The 24,830-nt window shown below is 48.8% G+C and overlaps 2 protein-coding genes across 6 annotated transcripts; one reads left to right on the top strand and one right to left on the bottom strand.

Moving 5' to 3' along the window:
• Nucleotides 1-150: 150 nt before the first annotated feature.
• Nucleotides 151-4,641, bottom strand: LOC147825278 (uncharacterized). Its single transcript, XM_087186308.1, has 2 exons — nucleotides 4,419-4,641; nucleotides 151-4,187 (listed from the first exon to the last, which is right to left on the bottom strand). Exons 1-2 carry the CDS (start codon nucleotides 4,490-4,492, stop codon nucleotides 3,923-3,925), a joined length of 339 nt encoding a protein of 112 aa, XP_087042434.1. The 5' UTR covers nucleotides 4,493-4,641; the 3' UTR covers nucleotides 151-3,922.
• Zic4 (Zic family zinc finger 4) lies at nucleotides 2,994-23,797 on the top strand. 5 transcript variants are annotated; one of them, XR_015440854.1, is made up of 6 exons: nucleotides 2,994-3,431; nucleotides 6,896-6,980; nucleotides 13,064-13,681; nucleotides 13,838-13,905; nucleotides 18,206-18,521; nucleotides 20,885-23,797. XR_015440854.1 is itself a non-coding variant. In XM_087186305.1 (6 exons), coding segments are annotated over exons 2-6 (1,128 nt in total). In that variant the 5' UTR covers nucleotides 2,994-3,431; nucleotides 6,896-6,910; the 3' UTR covers nucleotides 20,886-23,797. The 5 variants fall into 5 exon arrangements, 4 of the variants coding, with proteins under 4 accessions (XP_087042431.1, XP_087042433.1, XP_021108470.2 ...); XM_087186305.1 differs by having other exon boundaries at nucleotides 13,838-13,960; XM_087186306.1 differs by lacking the exon at nucleotides 2,994-3,431 and adding an exon at nucleotides 4,780-5,768 and having other exon boundaries at nucleotides 13,838-13,960.
• Nucleotides 23,798-24,830: the final 1,033 nt, after the last annotated feature.

Genomic DNA, 24,830 nt, shown 5'->3' with positions numbered 1-24,830 from the left:
TCCTCCCGGATTTGTGGCATAGAGGATGTGAGCGCCGGAGCCACGACTGCTCGCCCTCTCCGCCTCGCGCCGCGCGTCCCTCCTCACTTCTCCACTACCCCTCGTCCTTTCTCTCCAGCCTCTCTCTCTTTCTCTCTCTCTCTCTCTCTCTCTCTCTCTCTCTCTCTCTCTCTCTCTCTCTCTCTCTCTCTCTCTCTCTCCTTTCTCTCAAGCTCGGCTCTTCGCTTCTTTACTCTTTCTTCCCTCTCAGCTTTTTGCAAAAAAAAAAGGGGGGGGAATAAGAAAAAGGCAAAGAAAAGGCGCAAATCATGCACAATATTGTCTTTTGCGGTTTATCTTCCTGGGGAGAAACTTTCACCTCCTCAGCCGGGCGGTGAGCGCGAGACTGATAGCAGCAATCATTCCTGCAGATAAATGAATTGAAAAGACGACACCGTCCCCCCCTTGATGAATGGGAGCAGGGGGAGGCGTCACGTGCTGGTCTCGCGGGCGCTGATTGGTGCGCCTGCGCTCCCCCCGCCCGCAGTCGCCGCGCCAACGGCGGGCGCGCCGAGGCGCCGCGCGCAGCTCATTGGCCCGCCCGCCTCATCAATCCCAGGTATTGTAAAGCGCTTGACATCCCCTTTTGACAAACAGGGCTGCCAGGAGTAGCAACTTTTTTTTTTTTAGCCAAATTTTTTGCCCTCTTCTCACGGAATTTTTTTTTGCCATGATTCCTTTTCCTTCTCATAGTCTCATAGTCATATTCTCTCTCCCTCTGCTTCTTTCTCTCTTCCTGTCTCCCCCTTCTCTCCTTCTCTCCCTCCCTTCCTCACTCTTTCTCTTTCTCTCTCTCTCTCTCTCTCTCTCTCTGTTTCTCCCTCTCTGTCTTTCTCTCCCTTGCCCCCCTAACCGCTGAGCGATTAGAGGGTAGAGACTTCGGGCGTCTTTGAGAGCTGGAGGCGTGAACTGGGCTGGTAAACACAGCAAAGGCACTTCCAGAATGTCCCGATTCAGCAACTTTCTTTTCTTTCTTTTCCCCTTTTCCTCCCTTCAAGGGCAGCAAAGGAGGCTTTTGTTATTTGCTTCTTTTGAAGTTTGCTTCCTTCTTGCCTGGTCCCTCTCCTGTTTATAATTTAAGATCTCGGGAACACTAGGGAACTCCACTCTCTTTACTAGAAATATGATCTCTCAGTGTAACCGGTAGCCTCAATTTTTCTCACTTTTATCAAATCAGTCAGGCTTCTTGCAGACGCCCCCCGCGCACACACACACACACACACACAGACAGACACAGGTGGACTAGAGAGCTCTTAACTTTCTGGGTTATTGTGGTTTGTTGGTTTGGTTTGTTTTTCTTTAAATGGGAAACTGAAAACGTTCTCTCTCTCTCTCTGTTTCTCTGTCTCTCCCCCCTACACTTGGCTACCCTCGCTAACCCCTCCCTCTGCACTCCTGTTCCCATCGCGGGCCCTTTTCAATCAGGTAAAACTGTAAATTTCCCAACGCGCCATTGTTTGTCTGGGCTACCCAAAGCTCCCTAGAGATCCCCGAATACTTTTTTGGTATTTAAATCCCGGATAGATAGGACCAATGTAAATTTTGTGACATGCAAACCTTTTCTAGTTCACGAATCAGTCACCCTTGTCACAGTTATTGAAATTCCGAAACTCGCCACACCAGGACGGTGGAAACAGCGGGCGCGGTCTTTGTGGCCGACCAGGCTTTTGATCGCCAGAGAAAATTTACTTACCTTCAGATGAGTGAGCAGAAAAAGAAATAACACTCCCTTTGATTTAGTTAGGAAAATGCAGACATTTGGATTCAGTGCAAACATACAACACTCGCTTGTTTTCGCGATGCGGCCCTCGATTAACCTGTCTTTGCCCAGCGCAAAGTCTATTCAAAAACTGCGCGTAGTTGCTTTTTGTCCCATCCACAAAGAGCCATTGACTATATATTAAAATGATTGTTGAAAGGTAGAGGAGTATGGCACTTAAAAGCAGGGGGAAAAAAAATCCCTGTGACTCAATCAATTAAACCGAGCAACATTTATGCATTTCAAAAAATGCACAGAGATGTGCGGGGGGCGGGGGGGGGGGAGGTTGCATTTCTCCTCAGCTCTGTTTAAAACCCAGCAGCTCAGCCCAGGGTTTAGCCGGAGCGTCTGCATATTCATTAGGTCTAATTATTTTCTAGTAAGGAAAACACAAAAAGCCAAGAGTCGGAATCCTTCAATTTGCCCTTTGTTTCTAACTTCATTTGGCTTCTTTGCAGCTGAATCAGGGCCCTAAACTCTCTTTCCAGACAAAGAAACCTCAACTCATCCTTTCAAGGGCAACCCAGTTAGGAAACTCACCAGTGCCCTGGCGAGAGCAAAATGAAAATGAATTTTCCCCCTGTCGCCAGCTCTGGCTTCCCAGGCTTAGAAGAAAGCAGGGTCCGCAGTGGCCACTCCTTGCCTTTCTGCTTTCCTGGTCTTCTCCAGGACTAGGTTCTGGTTTGGGGATGTCAAGCTGGGCTGCTCCTTCCCTATGCTCTCTCCACTCAAAAGTCAGGTTTTGTGTCTGATATGGTTTCCTTGTGTCTGAAAGGATCTGGCTGAATATTTGTGCTGGGGAATGAGAATTCTAGAAAGTGTAAAAAAAATTATAAATGTTCTGTCGCCGGCAACAAGTCTGAGTCCAGCAGCCCAGCATTTTCTACTAACTTTGAATGGAACTCAGTGAGGAGAGGAGGAAAGGGTTTTGAGCATGTTTAAAAATATATTATATATTTTGCATATAAAAAAGAAATATTAGAGCCACTCAATAATTTCTGGTACCTACAATGGGAAGTTGAATACTAGAATTGAGAAAACCTTATATGCAAAGAGAAGTTTTCTCTAGAGGCTGTACTACTGCTGTCACTGGGGAGAACAAATTGAACCTACCTCGTCTGCCTTTCAAAAAAAAGAAAAAAACCAAGGGAGGGGTCCTGAGGGGGAAGGGTACCCGTTGGGAGGGGGAGGGAAAAATAATTCTTCAAAACAGAAAAGTCAGTCTTCTCTTCTCCAGTCTGTGGAAAATCCAACGGGGACGTTGACAAGAGGGTATTTTTAGGAAACCCATCCAGATATATAGGGTAAGAGTGAATGTGAGAAAAAAAAAGTTGTGGGTTGTAGAAGTTATCAAGTGGGATTTGCGGCGCTCTCTGCAGGAAACGCAAACGGCTCCAGTTCAAAGCCACATGCACCAACGTGACATACAAGCCATTAAAATATCATCCTGACGGCTCATTTCTGCTTCATCATACATTCCCTAACTGCTTCCTGAAAGCTGGCAAAGGAGACATGAAGGATGACCGCCTCAATGGAACCACAAAAGAGAGGCTTGGAGGGGTTTGAGGTCCCCCCTCAGCTACACCGAAGTGATGTGCAGAAATGAGGTGATCCTGGCAACAGGTGGAGCAGGGTAAGTACTGAAGTCCAGGGGGCAGAGACGAGAGACCTGTATCCCAGCAGCATCGTAGCAAGTGTTCTTGTGGGGGCACCCAAACCGCTCTGGGGGAAGGGTCCCAGCCAGACTTTCTCCCCATCTCCTCCTTCACTGCCCCCCAACCTCTGATACAGGCCCCACCCCCACTGACTCCAAGGGGAGGAGGGGGCCCTTCCACAGAGGGGGCAGTATTGAGGAAGAGTCCATCCCTTCCTCTCAGGAGGAGGGGGCGCAGGGAGGACCAATGGATTTCCTACCGAGAATAGTTGCTGCCCGCCTGTCTCGCCTCCCTTCCTTGTAAACTGCCTGGCTGCCCCACCGTGGGCATAAGAAGGGCACAGGGGCCCCTGCGCTTGGAGAGAGCAGGGTGGGTGCTGGGAAGCCGGGGGTGGGGCGGTCCTCACAGGTAGCTTCTCTGCCAAGCCTCTACAGGGATTCCGGGGAATCTCGGCTTGCTCTCCCGAGGGTCAAAAAGCCAAGTTAGAGGGGCTGGCAACACCGTGAGGGAACTTCTCATCCCGGCTGAGGATGCGGGCTGCTCCGCTGCGGCCGGCTCGGTGCCCTCGCTCACGCTGGTCATGCGCTGACCGCTGGGTTTCCGCTGTCAGAGAGCTGCGGGCTGTGGATTCTGGACTGGGCTTTCTTTCTCTCGGATGTGAGAGCTGCAACCAGTTCTCTGGGGAGCAGGCCGCAGCCTCTAGGATTCTGACCGCCACGCTAGACCCAGGGGCACTGGAAGTTAGGGGCAAGTAAAAAGGAAATAGAGTTGGGCTGTGAACCGAGGAGTCAGCACTACTTCGAAAGCTGAGCTCGAAAGTTTGGGGTTGACTAATGCCCCACAGGGACAGCTGGGAGTCTGCGAAGTCTTAAACATGGGGAGGAGGCATTGGAGGGCTAAGTCTCCGCCGGCAAGCGTCGCCTGCAAGAAATTCCTTTTGGATTACCAGGTCATATTTCTCCTACCTTTCCGACAGTATTGGCCTGGTAGCGACCCCGCCGCTGCACCGGTTTCCCTCCTCTATCTCAGGCGCCTGCATTTGGGGAACCTGTAGGTGACCCACTGATAGAAACTTTACCCTGGACACCTAGAGGTTGCCCAGCCCTCAGCACCGAGCTCCTGGAAATCCGAGCTCCTCCCTCTAGACACCTGGAGAAAGAGAACAGGTCTTCCGCAAAACCCAGTCTCCCAGCTCAACTTCCGGGAGCTTCAGGGCTCCAAAGAGGGTAGCCAGAGAGGTGCAGAGTGCAGCTGGCGAAGGGAGACAGCAGACAGCGGCCAGGCGCAGGTTTCCTCTTTGGCTCCGTAGCTCTCAGCCGGCCTCTAGGGCTGTTGCTCAGCGCCCGCTGGGGCTGAGCTGTAAGGAAGAGCCAGGCATGGTGGCAAAGGCGTGCCTGCACTTAAACCAGAGTCCGGAGGCTCAGGAACTGAAACCACTAGCTGCGGTTGACCTCTGACCTTGGGCAGGCCTGTGGCAACTAGGTCGGCCCCACTACGTGTGGCCTCTCCCGCCCTAAATAGTCCCTTTTGCACCTCCTACTGCCCTACTTTTTTGGCTCTCCTCCGGCACTATTACCCACTGAGGGTCCCTGACACCCTTTCCTCTTCTCAAGGTTTAGGGTGGAAGGCAGGTTCCAGTGTGACCGCAGGATGTGCTCCCAAATTATTTGGTGCCTGGCCGGCTGATGTAGGAAGACCCAGTCAGGAGCAAGCATTTGAGGAAAATCAAACCTAGCCATGCTCCAGGCTCCTATATCCTGGGGACCTTAGGTCTAGGGGCCCAGGAGTTCTCAAGCTTTATCACTCCTTCTAACTGAGCCAGATGACTAGCTTGCTAAGTGGTGTCAGAATTAGAACCAAAAGAGATGTTTACCGGGTTCTCTGCATAGGCCAGGTAACTGAGCTGCTTCAAGCTTCTCAAGGCCTCTGTTACTTGCCCTTGTCCGACCTCTGCAACACTTATTTGCACACCTATAGAACAGTCTGTAATGCTCAAAGGGCTGACAAGACCTGGTGCAGAAGGGACCCAGACCTATTAAAAGTTGGGCTGGGGCAGAAGTGGGTAGACAGAGGTCTTTTGGGAACCTCACACCCATTTCCCTCAGAAGCAAAAAAGTAAATTCTATTATTGCCAACCAACCAGGGTTTGTCCATGCCAGATACCCTGCCACGAGGAAATTTCAGACCGAGGACACCCAGCATGCTGCCTTTCTGTAAGAATGCAAAGTTGGGTCTCCTTTCTTTCCTGATCTGTGCTGGAAGGAGCTATTACTTTGGGGAAAGAACTGAAACTAAATAAAATCCTCTGGGAAAAGGTGAGTTTACCTCTACCACGTCTCAGGAGTGGACATAGAAAAGATGGGAGAGGGGAGGATGGAAACAACTAAGCAAGTTACAGTGCAGATTGGGGGTGCAGGGGACAGAGAAAGATCTTTGAACATAGGGAACTGGATACCCTTTGAGATAACAGAGTCCCAGTTGGATTTGGCCTGTGGTTCAACAAGTTAAACAACTGCTTGTTCTGTGGGCTAGTGTCGAGACATGCAGACAGTCCTCATTGACAGAGGGCTTGCTCTGTTTGTCCAGCCTGAGACCTTTTGAATGACTGTTTGTCTTTCTAGGGCAAATTGAGCGTTGGAACTTGGTGGACCACCTCTGGTTCCTCCACTGCCTTCAGCTAGAGTTCCTCAGGATGCTTTTATGGATTTCTAATGGCCAAAAGCTTGGTAGCTCTAGCCACTGACAAGTAGTGCATATATCTTGAGGAGGGGGTGTTACTTCCAACCTTCTCAACTGTAAAACAGAGGTAGCCTGGACCAAATTGTACTTTTTTAATCTGGTGAATTATAAATTAACTTTAAAAATTTAACCAATGGTGGCTCCTAAATGGGCCTGGGGGGTGTGGGTCATCTGAGGCTAAAGGATTCCACACCACCATAGACAGAGCAAGAAATGAAACTGCAAAGAAATTTTGTCTTTTCTCGGTTCCAACACATACAACTAAGATTTTAACCTACTAACTAACCTCTTGGAGAGCTGAGGACTTCCTCACCATACCTCACTAGGCTTCAATAATAAAACTGAATAAATAATGAGATCTTCTCATACAATAATTTCAAATTCTGGAAGTCATAGATTTTTGAACACTGACCAAAAGAGTATTTACTTCCACTTGCAAGGCAGAGCAACACACGAATTTCAGGTGAAAGTCTAGCTGGAAAATTATATTTTTTGTTATCAAGGACATATCATTTTGCAATAAATATGAGCAGTTCCAGCAGAGTTCTTTTTCTTAGCTTCCAAATTTGAAAACGGTCAAAGAAAGCCTGGAAGACTTTTTTCAGACCAACATCTTCTTTCATTCCGTGTTCAGGCCACAGATTCTTGCTGTAGAAACACCTATGAATTGTTCAGTGACTGTCCCTCACTTCTTCCTTAACAGGCTCAAAATCAGAAAATGAGATACAAGACCTCATTGGTGATGAGGAAACGATTGAGGCTTTACCGAAACACCCTGAAAGAGTCGAGTAAGTGAAAATCCTTTTAGAAATGTTTACTGAAGGAGTGAGACTTCTGTTTTTGTTTTTGCTTTGTATATGTAAAAAGCTTTTTTTTCCTCTTTTAGTTGTGCTTAGTTTTGAGTTTGGGTGTATTTCTTTAGTTGAAATGAAACTTAGAACAACACCTTGGTGTTCGATACATTAGCACACAAATCAATGACACAACATCCCACCAGCAGCCAGCTAATCCCCCTCAATGCCTACTCATCTGGACGTGCTAGAATTAATATTTGACGACTCTTTCATTGAAACAATCACCCCTGACCTTCTGCAATTCCACTGTCACATTATTCTATGACATATTCATCTTGAATTCATTTCCAGACGATTTGATTGGAATGAGGGTTGACATGTATTGGCTTCCATGAAAGAAGCAGACTTTGATCTTGGTGATGGGGTTTACATGATATGCATCATCTTTACCAGGGACACCAGCCTTCTGCAATGTGGCAGTGACTACATTCCCACAATGTGGTGTCTGAACGAACAGGGAGTGACTGACAGCCTCTCTGTCAGGAATACCTTCATTGTGAGGAATTTAATTTAATATTCCATTTAAAATAAGCATATGATTTAGGGTTGGATGTTTTCCCTTCCAGGCTTCTAGTTTCTCTCATTTCAACCCCACATACCACTAGCTAATTGTTGCCTCCAAGATGTTCCCTTGTTGGTAGGCAAAGCAACCTTCTTAACAAAAAAGTTAAGGGAATAGCTCAGGAACTCTCTTCTTATTATTTATTGGGATGATGTGAATGCAAAAGTAGCAAGAAAGATGTGGTTATTATGTAAATTCAGTTGTTTTGATTCTTTGATTCTGCTGTTTTGAAATGTCTTTTTACAGTGTTTCCTAATCTTTTGTCAAAAGACATTTTGTAGAAACCTTGCTTGGAAATTAAATTCTATCCAAGTATATTTTCTTTCATATTCAGTTCTTTTAATGATGATTAAGGCTCATGTTTCCATAGTAAAGAAGAATTTCCTACTTTCTTTCCAAAATTCTGTTAGCGCTCATCTCCTTTGCACAATTTAGGCTTGAACAAATGGGCAGGCTTCTGGGGTTTAAGTTACTCTTTTCATAAGAGACACTTCCCACTGCAAGAATCCCAAAGTCTGTTTCTGAGTAGCCTCTAAAAAACATGATCCTCCTTCTTGGTGCCAACAAGGCCAAAAACAAGGAAAAAAGAACTGAACAAATGGCTACAGATCTAGGAGCAGAACATTCAGATCACAGAGACTGCTTGGTCAGGCTGTGTAGTGGCCCTCAATTCTTGAGACCATAATCTAGACACAATCTGCAACAAATAATCCTCATTTAACATTGCTTAAAAGACCAAAATGGAAAAAAGGCCCAGCTATTGATTTATAATCTCCTCCAGTTTTTTTTCCAAGGGAGAGAGGTCAGGCATTTGAGCCAGTACTGTAATGTGAGGAGCTCTGGCAGATGGTAGGCCACCAAGTGCCCTATTTCTAGAAAGTAGGACTAGAAAATCACTTGTTTATGCCATTGCATTGGTCTTGTTGTACTGAGAAAAAGTGCCTAGGGCATAATTCTGGGCACTGGTTCACAGAGGGTCTGGAGACTAAGGGAATTTTTGTTTGTTTGTCTTTTATTTTTTGAGATAGGGTCTTCCTATATAGTTCAGGCCAGTCTTGAACTCACTATGTAGCCCAGGCTGGCCTCGAACTCAAAGGAATCTTCCTGCCTCAGCCTCCTGAGTGCTTGGATTACAGATGTGTGCCACCACACCTGGCTGCCTGTGGGATATTTGAGGTGTGGTGTTTGGTTCTGTTCCCTTAAAGCTTTCAGTGCTTCTTTTTTTTACATCTGCTAAGGACTTCCAGGCTTCAGTTGTTTCTTTTCTCTACAAATCAAGAAGACAGTGGACCTGATGATACTATAATACTAGCCAAGCTTAAGAAGAGAATTCTCCAGTTAAGCATTGGGTGTTGGAGGCAAGTGCAGTGACATAAGTTCCTGAAAGAAAAATTCTAAGGAGTAGTGAGAGGACAACATGCTATTACTGCCTGACTTACTGACTCTTGAAACCCAAGACCCTTGTTTCATGAAATCCCAAAGGGATCCCTCTGAAAACTAAAATATACCTCCCAGATATTGATGCCCCACAACCTGTCACGTGTTTAGTTAGATAATGCTTCAAGGCTGATTTTAGAGATGCACCTTAAAGAACCCAATGCAACTGCCCAACATCCCTTGTCTGTAAATATTAATGGATACAAAAGAGTTTATTTTTTCCCTATCACTGTCTCTGGGGAAATGCCCTTGTAAAAGAATGTCTGGTCCCATTGCTATGTTTAGCCAACCGAGGTATGGACCATATGGCTCCAAAGAACTTGCAAGAATCAGGCAACCTCAATGACCTGCATGTCGACTGACCCCTAACTACTCAAGAAGCATTTATCCGGGATGAGTCCAGATGTTTTTAGTGGTTCAAGAGAAGGCTGCATCTGGGAAGGAGCTCCATGGGGCCAGGATACTGTCAGTGATTTTGGCTGAATCAGATGTGTCTGCCTTTTTTGCTGCCTGCACGAAAAGTCATAGACAATATTCAGAACTTTTCAAGGGCAGAGTTAGTGAGAGACAGTGTGTAGTAGACTACCAATCTATGTCTATAAAACTTCTGCTTCTTATCCTTGGGTGCCATAGAGTTACTGCTTCAAATTCAAGTGGTTCATGAACTTAGAAGGGAAAAAAATTCTTTCCTTCTATAACCTGCTAATGGAAATTAACACTTTCTTTTATTATGAATATGACCAGCAAACACAGGCCTATTAGGAATTCATCAGGCTCAACAAATTTCCAAAGAGATCCCTTATTCTGTCCATACAGTTATTTAAAGCTTCTGATAGGTTCACAGTGTTGGTGCAAATCAGTCTTTTTTTTTTTTTTTTTTTTTTTTTGCAGTACTGGTGAACCCAGGGCCCTGCACATATGAGGATACAGCACTGAGCTGTATCCTCAGCACATAAATTAGAGCCTTAAATCCAAGGTGGATGGTGAGTTTGACAGATATCTTGAGCAGTTAGCTGTAGGTCATTTAGGTATCAGGGAGGGAAAATATTTTAATCACTGTTCTATTGCAGAAGTGTTCCTGAACTTAAACTTGAAAACCACAGATGCTGATTAAGCTGGGTCTTGAGGTATGAATAGTAGAAACAGCCGGGTAAAAAGTCCCAAGGAGGAACACATTTCTGTTTTTTTTCTGTCTTCTTTTTTCCTTTGTCCTTCATTGGTTCAGCCCTGGACAGTCTTTTAAGAGGGTAATAGAGAAGGACCCCTGTGGGTGAAGGTGTAAACCCCACAAGGTGAGAGTACAGGAAAGGATGAAACCTAGGAAAAAAAGATAAACCTCTGAGTCTGTTTTCAAAACTACTGAGTGGAAAACAAAACAAATTACTGAGTAGAAGACCTTGGTTTGGAAAGCAGAAGCAGACTGGTAGGGAGTCAAATGCTCTTGCCTTTTTTAAATGGTAACACTGAATCCATTGGTAGAATTGCTTAAGTCCTTCTTGCTGGAGGAACAGAAACACCCAAACTAGTGGGGAAAGAAATTGTTGTGGAAGTTAATTCCTTTTTGCAGTTCAGCCCTGAGGGGGAACAATGTGTTAAATAAAGAAAGTCTCAAAGAATCTTTCAGCCTTCATAAATAAGTAGATTTTTTTTTAAAGTTAAAAGAACCCCTGGTTTACTGACCAGGAAATATATAAGAATAGTTGTTGGTGCTGAGGATGGGAGGTGCAATCCTATCAATTCTGAGTTAGGGTTCCATGTAATCTGTCCAAACTTTTTACCCCTGCTAATGGGTAATGCAGTTTTTATTCAATCTTTTAAATTTCTGTTAAAAAGCTCAAGCCTTTCTTTGCTGAGGGTTGGGGGTGTTGCTTTTTACAGCCACCAGGGAGGTCTGAGAAGTTCGCCTGGCATTTTTGGCTGGAGTGAGCAGGCAGGGGTTGGGGCCTGCGGTCCTTTAAATCGCCAGATGAAGCAGCTGACCCTAGCTGGTCAGTGCAGACAAAGGACACTCCCTTGTGTTTACGCCACACTCGACTGGGCCAGAACTGAAAGTTTGCTTCAGCTGACCGTCTCTCACAGCACCTCACTGGTGTTTCTCTCTGTCCAGGCTCTTAGAGGGTGAGTAGGCCTCTCTAATAGAGCCTGCAAAATGTGGTATATATAAATATATTACCCTAAGTTGAGCAAAGATAGGGACAGAGGCTTGGCCTGAAGGCAACAAGTGGCCAGAGCTGAAAGATGGAGAGATTCCCCAGTTTTTTCCCCAAAATTGCCATCTGGTTACAGAGCTCAGGGCCGGAGATGGGTCTAGGCAGCCCTAAGTGGAAGGACCTATTCCTCTTAGTTGAGCCTGTGCATGCGTTTCAAAGGGCCCTCTCAGAAGGTCCTGAGGTGAGTTCAGGGACCAGCCTCTGCCAGGCCATCACTGCCTCGGGCCCAGTTCTGGTGTTCTTCAGTGGCAGCAACTGGCTCTGAGGGCACCATTCCCACAAGACTAAATAGAGAAAGAATAGAAAGCAAAGGGGGGCAGGGGTGAAGAAAACAGGAAGGAAGCCCAAAGATGGCAGGGGGTTTAGAGGAAGTGAGAGCTAGAAAGAGTACTAGGTAGATGGAGGAAAGTGAAATTTGGGGGAAACTGAAAAAATACAGCTGGGCTCAAGGACTGCTATGCTAGGAGTTTCTTTGCTCCTGAGAACCTTGTCTGTACTCTCCTGCTCGCTGTTGGATCTCTATCCCTTCCTCTTCCCAGCTCCTAGGACAAATTTCCCAAGCAGACCTACATAGCTGTGTCCTTGGTGCTGCCCATCCTCCTGGACCATCTGGGTACCCTGATCTGCCCCAGGACATTACACGCAGTCCAACACCTCTCCTCAGGTCGTGGTGAACGAATGAACGAGGCATAACCCAGCCTCGCTCACTTCCAGGGGCCATGAGGCAAAGATGATTCACCCAGCTTTCAGGAGAGTAGGGGAGGGGGCTAAAGAGAAGAGAAAAGAATCTATGTCTGGGTCAGAGCGCATGAGCAGTAGAAGCAAGAAATGCTGTTGGGGTGGGGGTAGAGGGTGAAGGAAGCGCGCGTGTGTGTGTGTGTGTGTGTGTGTGTGTGTGTGTGTGAGAGAGAGAGAGAGAGAGAGAGAGAGAGATAGAGAGAGAGAGAGCTCGCGCTCGCGCCCTGTGAGCCCGGACCTGTCACTGCTGACGTTGGACTGGGCGGTGGGCCAATGGGCAACCTAGGCGATTGTTCCTCGCGTTGGGCCCCGGCCATGGCCCCAAATTTCTATTCATTTCTTCAAGCGTCCTGCTGCTGCCTCTATAGTGAACAGGATTTCATGTAGGCATAAAGACACAGACAGAGGAAGGGGAGAAAAGCCAAAACCCAAAACTTGGGGGGAAAACCCCCCAGCGCTTTGCTCGTTTTTGAGGTTGTCCTTTCGCCCCATCGTCAGGTGACAGTGGATTAAGCAACCAGCACTGGGAGCTCCGGCCCGGGATGGCAAGCCTCTCTCTCCCCTTCCAGCGGGCCACTGAAATTAATATGCACGGCTGAGGCTCTTCCGAAGCACCGCCATCTCCTAATAACCACCTTCAACATCACCACTTTTGTCACCTCCACTCCTGGGCAGAGTGTCACTCCCCGGAGTGTTGGCCGCCAAAGTATACTTGAGTCGCGGGTCGAAACCCTCTGGAGCAGAGGCTGCCCCCCCCCCAACCCACAAACTCAGCCCTGCTGTCCTCTCCACTACTGCCCCTTCTACTTATCCAACCGCCACCTTCCCTCTCTAGCTCATGGCGCGGCAGGGGACTTCGCAGAACAGCAGCCCAGCCAGAACGCGGCGCAGGCGTTTGGCCTCGCTCTCACCGCAGTGTTCAAGACTGGCGTCGACTGCCTCTTGATCCCTGCGCTGACGGTAGAGCCGTAGAGCCGAGGTGCGGCTGGGCTGGGCCTGCCCCCCGGGACCCGGGGAAGCGAGCAGCCCACGGCCACCGTTCTCACGCGAGCTATTTGTCTCGACAACAGGTAGCATCTCCGGACACCATGGCCCCCAGCTCTCCGCCGCTTCCAGCCCTTCGGTGTACCCAGGCCTTCATGAGCAGCCTCACCAGGCCTCCCACAGCCGTCCTCTGAACGGACTGCTGCGTCTGGGGCTCCCTGGAGACATGTACGCCAGGCCTGAGCCCTTTGCGCCAGGGCCCACGGCCCACAGCGACGCCTTGGGAGCTGCCGCAGCCCTGCACGGCTACGGCGGCATGAACCTGACCGTGAACCTCGCCGCGCCCCACGGCCCTGGCGCCTTCTTCCGATACATGCGCCAGCCCATCAAACAGGAGCTCATCTGCAAGTGGCTGGCGGCCGATGGCCCTGTGCCCCCACGCCTCTGCTCCAAAACTTTCAGCACCATGCACGAGCTTGTCACGCACGTCACCGTGGAGCACGTCGGCGGCCCGGAGCAGGCCAACCACATTTGCTTCTGGGAGGAGTGTCTGCGACAGGGCAAGCCCTTCAAAGCCAAATACAAACTTGTAAATCACATCCGCGTGCACACGGGCGAGAAGCCCTTCCCTTGTCCTTTCCCGGGGTGTGGGAAGGTGTTTGCTAGATCAGAAAATCTCAAAATACACAAACGAACTCACACAGGTCAGTATTTGGCGCTGTCTCGTGCGGACCTTTTGGGGAAGCAGGCCCTGAAGCCTGGATTTCCTCAAATTCCAAATGAGGGGAGGAGGGAGGTGTTTTGTTATTGTTTCCATGAGCCGAATTCATAAAATATTAATTATGCACTTCTATTCTTAGAATCACAGAAGTTTCCGGAGGCTGAGTGCAGGGAGGATACTGCAAGATTTCTGAGCTGGGGGACAAGGGTAAATGGTGCCCCTTGCTTATGGAGTCTGATCCGCCCCCCCTGCTCTGCCCCAGGTACAGGGGATAGAACCCAGGGCCTCAGGAATCCTGGGTCAGCGCTCTACTTCTGAGCAACCATCCTAGTCCCTGTACTTTGATTTTAAAGCATTTTAAAAAACAGCGCTGTTCCTCCAAGTCTACAAGACATGGGAACAATTGCCTAACTTTTCTCCTTCCCTTTGGAATCCTGTCACGGAACTCTTTTCCCTTTGGCTGGACAAACTGATCAGCACCTAGACTGAGGGGTCATCAGACCCTTAGTTCCTTCTCTAAAATTTGAGGGTCTCATGGGTTAACTTTTGCCCCTCTTCCTTAGCCTTGCTGCTCTAATAGTAGGCACGTTTTGCTAACCCTCACTCTTATTTTAGCAGAGACCCAATGGGAACCATCCACCTTAAATGTCATTTACAGAGCTGTTAAGTGAAATAGGGACATGTGTCAACCACATCTGTTAGTTCCAGTTAACAGGAAGAAAAGGAGCTCCACACAAGAGCCTGCAAAGTTGAACTCTTTTGGTCAGAAGCATCTCTAATTAATACAATTGAAGGAAGAAAGTTTCCACACTTCCAGAATAGCCTGTGAAGTTACATTAATTAGCAGGCATTGTTTGTACTCTCCTTACTTCTCCCAATTCCTCGAGGTTTAAGAGGTCAACATCTTCTCTCCTTCCCCATTTTGGGGGCAAGAAAAAGGAACTCGTGGAGAAAGAAGATTGAATAAGTTCTAGCTTGGTGCTCCACTTCCACTATCTTGCACCTTGCTTTGCTCATTTCTGTATTTCCTGGAACAGGAACAATCATTAGAGTGAAAGAACTGCCCTAGGTTAGTAGTGCTGAAGAGAGAAGCTTGCTAAATCTCTTTCTGACTTCTTCGTTCACTGGACCTGCAGGTCCAGGGCTAGCACACTGGCAAACACTGGCAAGACCAAAGTCCACTTTGAATCCTGTAGTTCATTTCTGGAACCATGCGGTTTTCTCGGGCTCTTTCTGGGGGCACCCACCCTCTCAAACGCATCTGCCCCTGTTTCGGGGTAACCCCGGGGGAGAGCAGGAGAACATCCCTGAAACCCACATGCATGCAGGCCTGCCACACCAGGAGCTGGCTGCCGGGGACCTAGAAGGTAGACGCGCAGTCCTGAGCTGAAGAAGGAACTCATCTTTAATGACAGGGTTTTTAAAACAAACAAACTTTTACTGCTCTTTGTTGGCCCACTGTTTGAAGCCTGTGAAGCAGAAAATGGTTAAATTCTTAGCGCAATCGACCTACAGCAGAGAAGCAAGTTCAGCGCTCTGGGGCTGGCTCTCAGGTTTACATCTATTCACAGCAGAATTTTGTGCGTTCTTTTCGCCCAGTCTTAATTCATTACTGCTTGGATTAAAAAAAAAAAAAAAAAAGTCTACAGAGCCTCTCCTGCTCCGGCGGTTCCCTCAAATCCCCCTCCTAAGTAATGATAGAGAAGAGAGACAGAGACAGAGAAAATGTTTCTCAAATGGCAATAGACCTCACTACAAATTATTCATGAAGACAGTTCTCGATGCAACAGGAAAATAATCGCCTTTTCAAATATTAATGGCATTTCATTTCCTCAAGTCGCGGAAGCGGCGAACAGGAGCAGATTTCTCAGAAGTTGAGATTTTCGCGGATCTGAATCCCAGGCCTGGCTTTAGAGGCGGCAGCCCAAGCCGAAAGGTTTCACTTTGTGGTAGTCACGGCGATCCTGGAACAATGGTACCGTGGCGAGGAGGCGCGGGCGGCAGCCGCGCTCTGCCCCCACCCAGCAGCGCGGCGCCCTCCCCGGACCCTGCGGCTCGGGGCTCCCCACCTCAGCCAACCGCCGGTAGAGAGGGCCAAGGATCCTAGATAGAGGCGAGATCGCGCCGGGGCGGAGTCACCGGGAAAACCAGAGCCAGCCACAAGTGCGAGAAAATGGCGCTGGCCGGGCTGCTCCGACACTCGCGAACTTTGCGGTGCGAGCCTGGCTCAGGCCCGGGAAGAAAGCCTTTCCCGCCGCGAAGCCCGGCAGGAGATTCTGGGAGATTCGCAGCGCAGTCTCCGGCGCAGGCCGCGCCGGGCGGGCTGCAGGGGCCCAGCTTGGCACACCACATTCATCCACCCACCCAGGGTGCAGCGCCCCGACCTGGGGGAGGGGAGGGTAGGAGGCCGGGTGTTGGCGGCGGGGGAGGGGGACAGAGTGTCATACAAGGAGACCGGGGCGCCTCCTGCAGCTCCGGGGCGCGGCCTCACCTGGCCTCCCGAGGGCCTGCGAATTTCCTGGCCGCCAGAAACACCTCAGTACTCTGCTGTTTTCTCTTCTCCTCCTCGTCTGGAGCGAAATCATTTTGTTTTACATTAATGTCCAACGAGGCCGCTCATTACATTGGATAAATGTGTGACAGAACCCCCCCACACACACATACACACCCCGCGAAGAGGAATCGGCCTCAAATTCTATTCCTCCTGTTTCCTAAGAAAAATCTTGCTTACGTTTTCAGGCCCTGAATTGCGCCTTTTTTTTTTTTTTTTTTTTTTTTTGTGGTTTCAGAAAGAGAAGGAAGGAAGGAAGGAAAGTTTTGGGTTTGCAGATGCTGATAGGAGGGATCAAAGGGAAGAAAAAGAGGGGCAAATGAGGATATTTATTCCGAATCTTTCTCCCACTTTTTCATAAAAATGATGTCGGTGCTCCGTCAAACCAGAGGCCAGCACCTTCCAAAGGGCCTAGTGTGCTACCGATATTACCGAAGGCGGTGAATCCTACGACTGGGCGATGCCACAGCTCTGGGTTCCCATGCCACTGCCTGCGTGGAGAAGCAGATCGTGTGCAAACCTCTGCCTCAACAGAGCTCGGGAACTGAGGCTTTGTTTGTTCAAACCTGCCAGAAAGCTTCTGTGTTTCCTGGAAGCAGCGGGAGAAACAACCACAAAGCCAGCGGCACTTCAGTCCTGCACCTCTCGCTCCTCGACTAGGAGCTAGGTATCGGTTCCCTCAACGCAGAGCGCCTGGCGACGTTCGTTTGTTTAAATCTCCCAGACCCCTCTGCCCCACCCCCATTTCTGCAGCATTTGCAGCTCCGGCCGGAACTTGGGCTTCCGGGTTCTCGGGGTCCTTTCCTCCCCAACTTGCCTGCTAATTCAGGCGGCAGGGAGCTCCCCGACTGGGGCTTGGTTCGGCCAATACTTCGACACTAATGTGGGCTCGCGCCTTCCCTCGGCTCCACCAGGAATCGCAGCCACCGATCCGAGTCCCTAGCGGGTCTTTCCAGGCCAAGTGCTTGCCCTGTGCTCCGCGGAGCCGAACTTCAGCTACCCGCTGCAGCTGCGCTCATTCCGAAGCTGCGGCGCTCGAGGGAGCGACTGCGGGGGGACTTCAGATCCCACTTGGCCTGGAAGGATCCTTCCGCTCTGGCCTGTGGCTCAGGCTCGCGAGGTCCAGCCGCGGGGTGGGGGTGGTCTGAGGACTTAGTTCAGTTTGGACTGAGGCACCAGCTACACGCGACAGTGTCTCGGGGGCGCTGCAGTGTAATAAAATATTATTGCGGGCGAACATATCAAAGGGATCTGGAATGGCTTAGGAAAGATTTGAAGAATGCTGGTAAATGTTTGTTTGCCCTGGGGAGGGTGGGAGGTGGAAGGGAAAAACCGCCTTTGAGGTGAATCATTGTCTAAAATACCTTTTCCTGAAGCAAGAACCCACCTTGCGCGCTGGAAGCATAGGTTTTCTATCCTCTTAAATTATTTCATTGCCTTGGCAGTTGCACAAGACCTACTTCAAGAAACTGTTTGGGCCAGGTTGGGGTGTGTGCGCGGTGGACTGCTGAGAGGGGGGGGTGGTGACAGAGACGTTTGGCTGGAATGGCGACTTTAAATCGAGCAGATGTGAGCCCTTTAGTCAACTCTATATTCAAGGCAAAGGTGCTTCTGGACTGAGTGGATAAAATGTGGAAGAAAACAACCCAAATAGATCAGGATTTTCGAGAATGGAAACTCGACTAAAATGGAGTCATGGTCGCTCCTCCCCCTTACCCTCCCTCTAGGGCCCAGGCTGGAGAGGGGGAGGGGCGGAGGCGTGTAGGAGAGGGGTGCGGGGCGCGGGGCGCTCTCTGAGCTGGGGATAAGGCTACTGGACCCGAGGCACGCGGGAAAAGGATTTCTGAAATACTTTCACGGTTCTTTTGCAGAAAGTGAAAAACAGGGGGGTGGGGCGCGATCGTGAGCTTGGGACTCGGCCCACGCGCACTAACGTCTCTGCGTTGCCTCTGCCAGGCGAGAAGCCCTTCAGGTGTGAATTCGAGGGCTGTGAGCGGCGCTTCGCCAACAGCAGCGACCGCAAGAAGCATTCGCACGTGCACACGAGCGACAAGCCATACACGTGCAAGGTGCGCGGCTGCGACAAGTGCTACACGCACCCCAGCTCTCTGCGTAAGCACATGAAGGTGCATGGTCGCTCCCCGCCGCCCGGCTCTGGCTACGACTCAGCTACCCCGTCTGCCCTCTTGTCGCCCTCGTCGGACTGCGGCCATGAGCCCCTGGTGGCCTCCTCAGGGGCGGTGGTGGTGCGTGGCACGGACCTGAGCGAATGGTACGTGTGTCAGGGAGCGGGCCCCGCTGCGGCTGCCCCTGCCGCGCCCCCCAGTCCCGCGCCACCTCCTGGCCCTGCCGCTGCCGCCGCCGCCTCCAGGATTAGGGCTGTTTCTGTGATTGCTGCTTCTGCAGCGTACACCGTCCGCGAGCCTACGCCCCGGGTTCCTGAGGCTTGAAGAGGGATGAGGCGAGGGAGGGAGGGGAGAGCAGGAGACAAGAAGAAAGGAGGAAATGAAAGAAAGGCAGGCAGGCAGCAGGCAGGCCACCACTAAAACTTCCTAGAGGTCGTTGAATATGCTGAGATCATGTTCCTTATTTTAAAAACGTAAATAAGGTACCACATTTATTCTACAGTCTCACCCTGCACCGCCACCCCTGTTCTGACTACTACTCTTGCTCTCATGGCTAACCTGAAACCAATGTTGGGGATAAAGAGACTGACCGATTGAACAAAATACATATTAGAATTTTTGTGCAATTCTGGCAACTGCAGGTGATATAAGTACAGCCACTAAGTCCTGGAGGGCTTCACAGAATGGGAAATATTTCCCTTATGATCTGGGTTGCTCCCTTCCTTACTCTTAGTCAGACCCTCCCTTTTGTGCCTCCTCCTCTTACCAGGTCTGAAGTTTAAATACTGAAAAGTGGCAGACAAAATTCCACAGTCATTTTCTTGCCTCTCATTTCTTTTCTCTTTTGCTGCCCTCCACTTTCTTCTTCCTCAGCTATCCTTTTTAAAAAACCACCATGTACCAAAGTTTCCAGTCAGTTCTATAAAGGAGATCAGAGGGTGTTCCTATTCTTCCACAAGCAAAATTGGCCCCTATACAGATACATCTGTCTGCCTATCTGTATGTCCACAGACTGGATGCACCTGGGATACATGAGGTAGTCAGTGAGTCCTAAACAATGGGAAATCCAGACAAAAGAGTGATAGAGAGGCTTCAGTAGTCCATGCTGTGAGGTCTCTGAAGGTCCCTTTCCTGCCTCACGCATGTCCAGGCCCTGCCTGTGAAATCTTGTGGATACTTGGGCTGGGAGTGTGGAGCTGGCTGATGACATCAGAGTCCAGGCCTCCAGAGCCAAAGTGCTAGATGTAGGCAAGTGTCTGGGTGAAAGTGATAGCTTTTGTTGAAAACCAAACAGTATAATGTAAGTTACTCAAGAGGCTAAGACAGGAAGATCAAAAGTTCAAGGTCAACCTGGACAACTTAGTGAGACTCTCTTCAAATAAATAAATAGGACTGGGGGAGTAACTCAGTGCTAGAATGCTTGCCTAACATGTGCAAGTCTCTGGGTTCAATCCCCAGTGCTTAAATAAAAACCACAACTAATGTTTGACTTACATTGAAGGGGGCTATGAAAAATAAGCTATAATAAATATTGTGAAGGCAAACACCCAGTGGGGCTCGGTTGAATGTGTATTTCATAAGCTGAGTATGAAATCACCAGAAAAAAGAACCAGATGTTGGGGGTGGGGGAGTGGAAGGCTTTTGCAATCATTACCAAAGGGGAAACAAAAAATCCGCACCTGTCTCTTCATCTGCCACCCTCCACTGGGAGGATGAGGCTGCCCCCAAACTCTCTCGCTTAAGATTTGAAGAAAAAATACAAGAAGTAGAAAACAAAGAAACCTTTGATAGACCCATCCCAATTCCCTGAGAATTCGGAAACAAGTGTAACTAGGGGTTAATGTTTTCTGCTAGGGGAACCCCATAAGGAGCTCAATTTTAAAAGGTAGGTCCTGAAGCTGGGGATGTAGCTCAGTGGTAGAGCACTTGCCTGACACTCCTATGGCCTTTAGACCAGTCTCCAGCAAATAAAAGCTGGAGTATACATATCTGGGTCTGTCAGGCTGCTGGATTTTCTTCTATTCTTTCCTCTTCAGACTCCATCCAACTACTATCACTTGTCTCCTCCACCCTGCACAACTTGCATCATTTAAAATAACCAATATAAAATAAGGATTGAAGTGGAATAAGGCAGTTTTTATTACCACTAATAAAAACCGGAATTTTCCACCTACATCTTTGATGAATCTGTGGTTGAGAAAGGGAGAATGCAATCCCCTCCTCGACCCCACTACAATAGCTCGCAGAGGCCGCCCGGCCGAGCACAGCAGTGTGGAGCAAAATCTCGACTCCATAGCGGAAACACCAGCCCCACTACCCAGGCGCCAAGGACATCCACCGAACTTGCCTTGGCCGATGTTTGCAAAGTGCCCCTCTACCAATAAGACTCGTTGCTCTCCCGTTCCTAAGCACCCCATTTTGTCTTCCACCCCAACCCCCAAAATGAAATGAAATAAAAAATGTTTAGTAGATTACTAATCGCTTTTAATTTTTCATTTGCTTGTTACAGATGTCCACCGCGTCGTTCGCAAGGTAATCTCACCCTGCGCAGCTGAGCTCCTGCATCTCGTGCCTACGACATCAAAGGGCCCCGCGCACAAAGCAGTGTTTCTTCGCCACGGTGCATCTTCATGGTAAGTTAGGATTTCTATGGCAATGGGCAAGTCGCACTGAAATCCTGAAAGGCCGAGCCTGGAGCCCGTCCAGGCTTTTCATTAAGGACATAATATTTACGTCTAACAGGCCTTTTTTCTTGTGTATACAAGTATATATTTTTGTTTGACGCGGACTAAATCATTTTCATTTAATTTCCGGTAAACAAAACCCACGCGAATGGGCACTTGTTCCCGATCATAATAAAAATGGATAATAATGTGAAGGAAGAAAAGGGCCGCTTGAATCGCTGCACAGCCCTCTTTGTTTCTGCTTTCTGCGGTGATCAGAGGGCGCATTTGGGTTTGATGGCGAGTTTCTAAAGGCGAGGAAATGGTTTGTAAGAGGGGAAAGAAAAGGAGAAAGGTCTAATCAAGCTCGGGTTGTTCAAAGAGTTGGGTTTTGGGGTTGAAAGTGTGAGTTTGACGGTGCATCAGCATGCCGCGTTAGGCTCGCCATGGAAATGCGCGCGGGGAGCGGCCCCTTCAAAGGCGGCACACTTCACTGCAGACACTCTATTAAGATACATTTGCGCTGACCTTTGCTTTCACTCCATTTAATACTGTCACTGTGCTCTCCAGTATATACTTCCTCTCTAGGACCTGCCTCGCCCACGTTTAGGGGTTCACCTGCACCCTGATGTAGGGGGCTTTGTCGCCTGGGACTCTTTCAGGAAAGAGAGGAGCCGGACTCCGTGCATCTTGACTGTGCCCCAAAGAGGCTCCAGGGTCAGGAGTAAATGACTTTAGAGCAACGTCTGAAGCTTAACAAATGAAAGCCCCTAGTTCAGTTTTTGCATAAGGCCCCTCAGCATCTCCAGCAGGATGTAGGTTTGAATTTGAGCGGAACTATGGGAAAGAGGGCCATCCTGAGCCAGTTCCAGGGAGTTCAGACTATGCCCTAGGGACATTTCCACTCTGGCTCTCAGGGCAGGGGATTTAGCTCAGTGGTTCTGGTGCTTGCCTTGCAAGAACTAGGTCCCAAGTTCGATCCCCGGGTACCCAAAAACAACAACAACAAAACACAAAACACTCTGGCTCTCAGCTCTACCCTGCTGCCCCTCCATCCCTGAAATCTCTTGCAGACCCCTAAACATCTTTCTCCCCAGGGTGGGGGTGTAGTATCCTTAGGCCTTGGCTGGTCCTGGGCACAAACTCAAAAGCCCAAGGCCAAGGGGATGGGGAAGATGGCAGGAAAGTTAGAAGTCCATGTTCTCTTAATTGTCTTGTTGTTTATTTTATCCAAGTACCCCAGTGAATAGGGGAAAAATAAACACAGTGGAAAAAAAATCAAACAGTGGAGTCTTCTTTAGTGGCAGTCCTTGTGATTGAATAAAAAGGATGGTCCGCTTTCTATTGAGCTGAGAAATCTTTGAAGTGGGAGTTATTATCTGAGACATTCCTTCTTGTCGTCCTAACAACGCTGATGAAACGTAAAGGGTTCTTTGTCAGCGATTTGTTCTCCTCTCTGTCAAACTCCCTCTGGCCCGTTAGTTTCAAACCGTTTCTAAAGAGATAAAATCAAACTTCTTTTTAAAAAATATCTACACACTACACCAATAGACAACTTTAAGCATAAGTCTTGCTAAGGGAAAAACAAAAGCACTGCCTAACCCTCAGGGTCAGGACCTGGTGAAGTGTGCAGATGTTGGGGCGGGGGGCTCTTCACCAGTTGTGGGACTTGGAGAAAAGAGGGCAGAGGGTGCAGGCAGAGGATATGTACCCCAAGGCCACAGTTGTGTGCCTGCTGCTTTCTGCTCTGACCTGCATGCCCTCAGCCCAGGTTGGGTCACCTGGATGAGCTTCCTTTGGAAACCACTCAGGTTCTGGATATTCTTGCCTGAGATTCTGGAAAGCTAAGGTTTTAACCAAGCAATTTTTACCATCTCCTGTTCCTTCAAAGGCACCTCTGCTAAAAATAAGTCCATTGTGCTTCTTCCCACTAGCTGCAGTTAGCAAATCCTTTTTGCCATTAACCAAAAAGGACAGTGGCTTGAGGGAGTGAAACGTTTTAATAATTTTTTGTTTTCTCCACAATCTTGACAATGGGAGCTCAGAAGGTTTGGTCTATAGGATAGTGACCAAAAAGTGCATGCAAATGTCCATTCTCCTTTTATCAACTTGTGCAATTCTACATTTTATATTGTACCCAGAAAGAAACTTTCATCCTCTGCAAATTTTCTCAACCTCCTCTTGTAGATTTAAAGGTGGTTTAAATAAACACCCCACCCTGTGTGTGCTGACTAAATGATTTGTAAAGAAGTTTCCCCAAGCTGTAACCCATGCTGTTATTATAGTTGCTGCAAAATGTTGTCTCTTATATTGATTTTCTTTGTTTACTGGAGGTCTCCATATGTTTGTTTATATCGCTAATTTATGAGAAAATGTAATGATTGCAATGAATGTGAATTATACAGACAGGCAAACATTTTGTAATGATAATTCACATACACACATGCATACAAAAGCCTGAGTGAAACCTTAGACTATTTGGTACCTTCTCTATCCACACTGTTTGTGATTTATCATTTGTCCTCTTAATAACAGTTAAATTACGAACTAACTTGAAAGAGAAAAGTTGTTATGTATTTGACTGAAAGTGATTGTTGAATGAAAAAGGTGAAAGTCTAGACTTAATCTTCTTGGAGTATGTAAATGTAAATGAAATAAAAACCTGTGATTCTTTTTCCCTCCAAAGGACTTTGTGTACATGCAGCTGCATTCAGCTATTTTACTTGGAAATAAATGATGTGTTTGTTTTCTCTTTTGAATGTATGTGTACTGTTGTTGCTTCATCAAACTGAGAGAGTTATGGGGCCCTGGCACAGCCTCCAGTCCTCTACTTGGTCCTCACTGTTTGACAGAAACATCTTTGGGACTTAGAGGGTCCCATCAAACTGGCGCTGGTGGGAGAGAGCACTCTGGCCCCAACTTCACCCCAAATGACCTTGACATCATCAACCAATCACCATCACAGAAGGGAACAGGGTGAGGTGCTTCTCTCACAGCTGCGGGGAAAGGGTGCCTTCCCATCCTCTCAGGGACCAGCTCTGAATTTCCTGAGGGAAGCTTAGTACCTGGTAGGAGTCAAAACCAGGAGAGAAAAAGGGGCGAGTTGGCTCCTAGCCGGGCCAGAACCTGAAGGAGCGCCTTAGGCACACTTGCCCTCCGGGATCTCTCTGGCTAGATCCTGCCTGTCCCCCTCCCCGGGTTCGAGGCTAGGTAGACCTCTGCGAAGGCTGGACCCTTAAGATAAAGGCTAAAGTTCCTTGGACTGTAGTTGGCGTCTTGGTGGAATTTAGCATCCGATGCTTGTGCCCCCCTTATCTGGCCTTCACTGGGGAACTTGTTTCAAATGTATCAGAATCGCCTGGCTCAGCAGAGCCATCCTCCCGGCCTTCACTGTAGCCCCGGAGCCTTGGGATCCCAGAGCCTCTTCTTCCCGTACCGTCGGCGCTACAAGCCTCGCTGCTTTTCAGTTTCTGAGGAGCTGGCTCTGACCAGCTCGGCTCCGGAGGGGTCTGGACGCAGTGGGAGGGGGGCAGCTTCTGGGGTGAGAGTGCTAGATCCCTTAGAGGACTCAGGGGAGAACTAGCGCTAGGGTCCACGGCTGCAGTGCTGGAGAGACCTGTAGGAGAAAGGACCCTAGATCCCAAAGGCGCTAGAGCGAAGCGGGGGTGTGAAAAACGCTAGGAGGGGATACCGAGGCGTGCAGAATCGGAGGGAACCCGGAGGGAGGCCTGTGGACTTTGGCACAAGAACTAGACCCTCCTCCCTCCCTTCCCTCAGGCTCAGTGACCAGTT

This window comes from Heterocephalus glaber, unplaced genomic scaffold, assembly GCF_053883595.1.
Source record: "Heterocephalus glaber isolate CG9 unplaced genomic scaffold, H.glaber_assembly_v1.0 deba00001504, whole genome shotgun sequence".
Taxonomy (NCBI): Eukaryota; Metazoa; Chordata; class Mammalia; order Rodentia; family Bathyergidae; genus Heterocephalus; species Heterocephalus glaber.
This window is presented reverse-complemented; position numbering and strand designations above follow the sequence as displayed.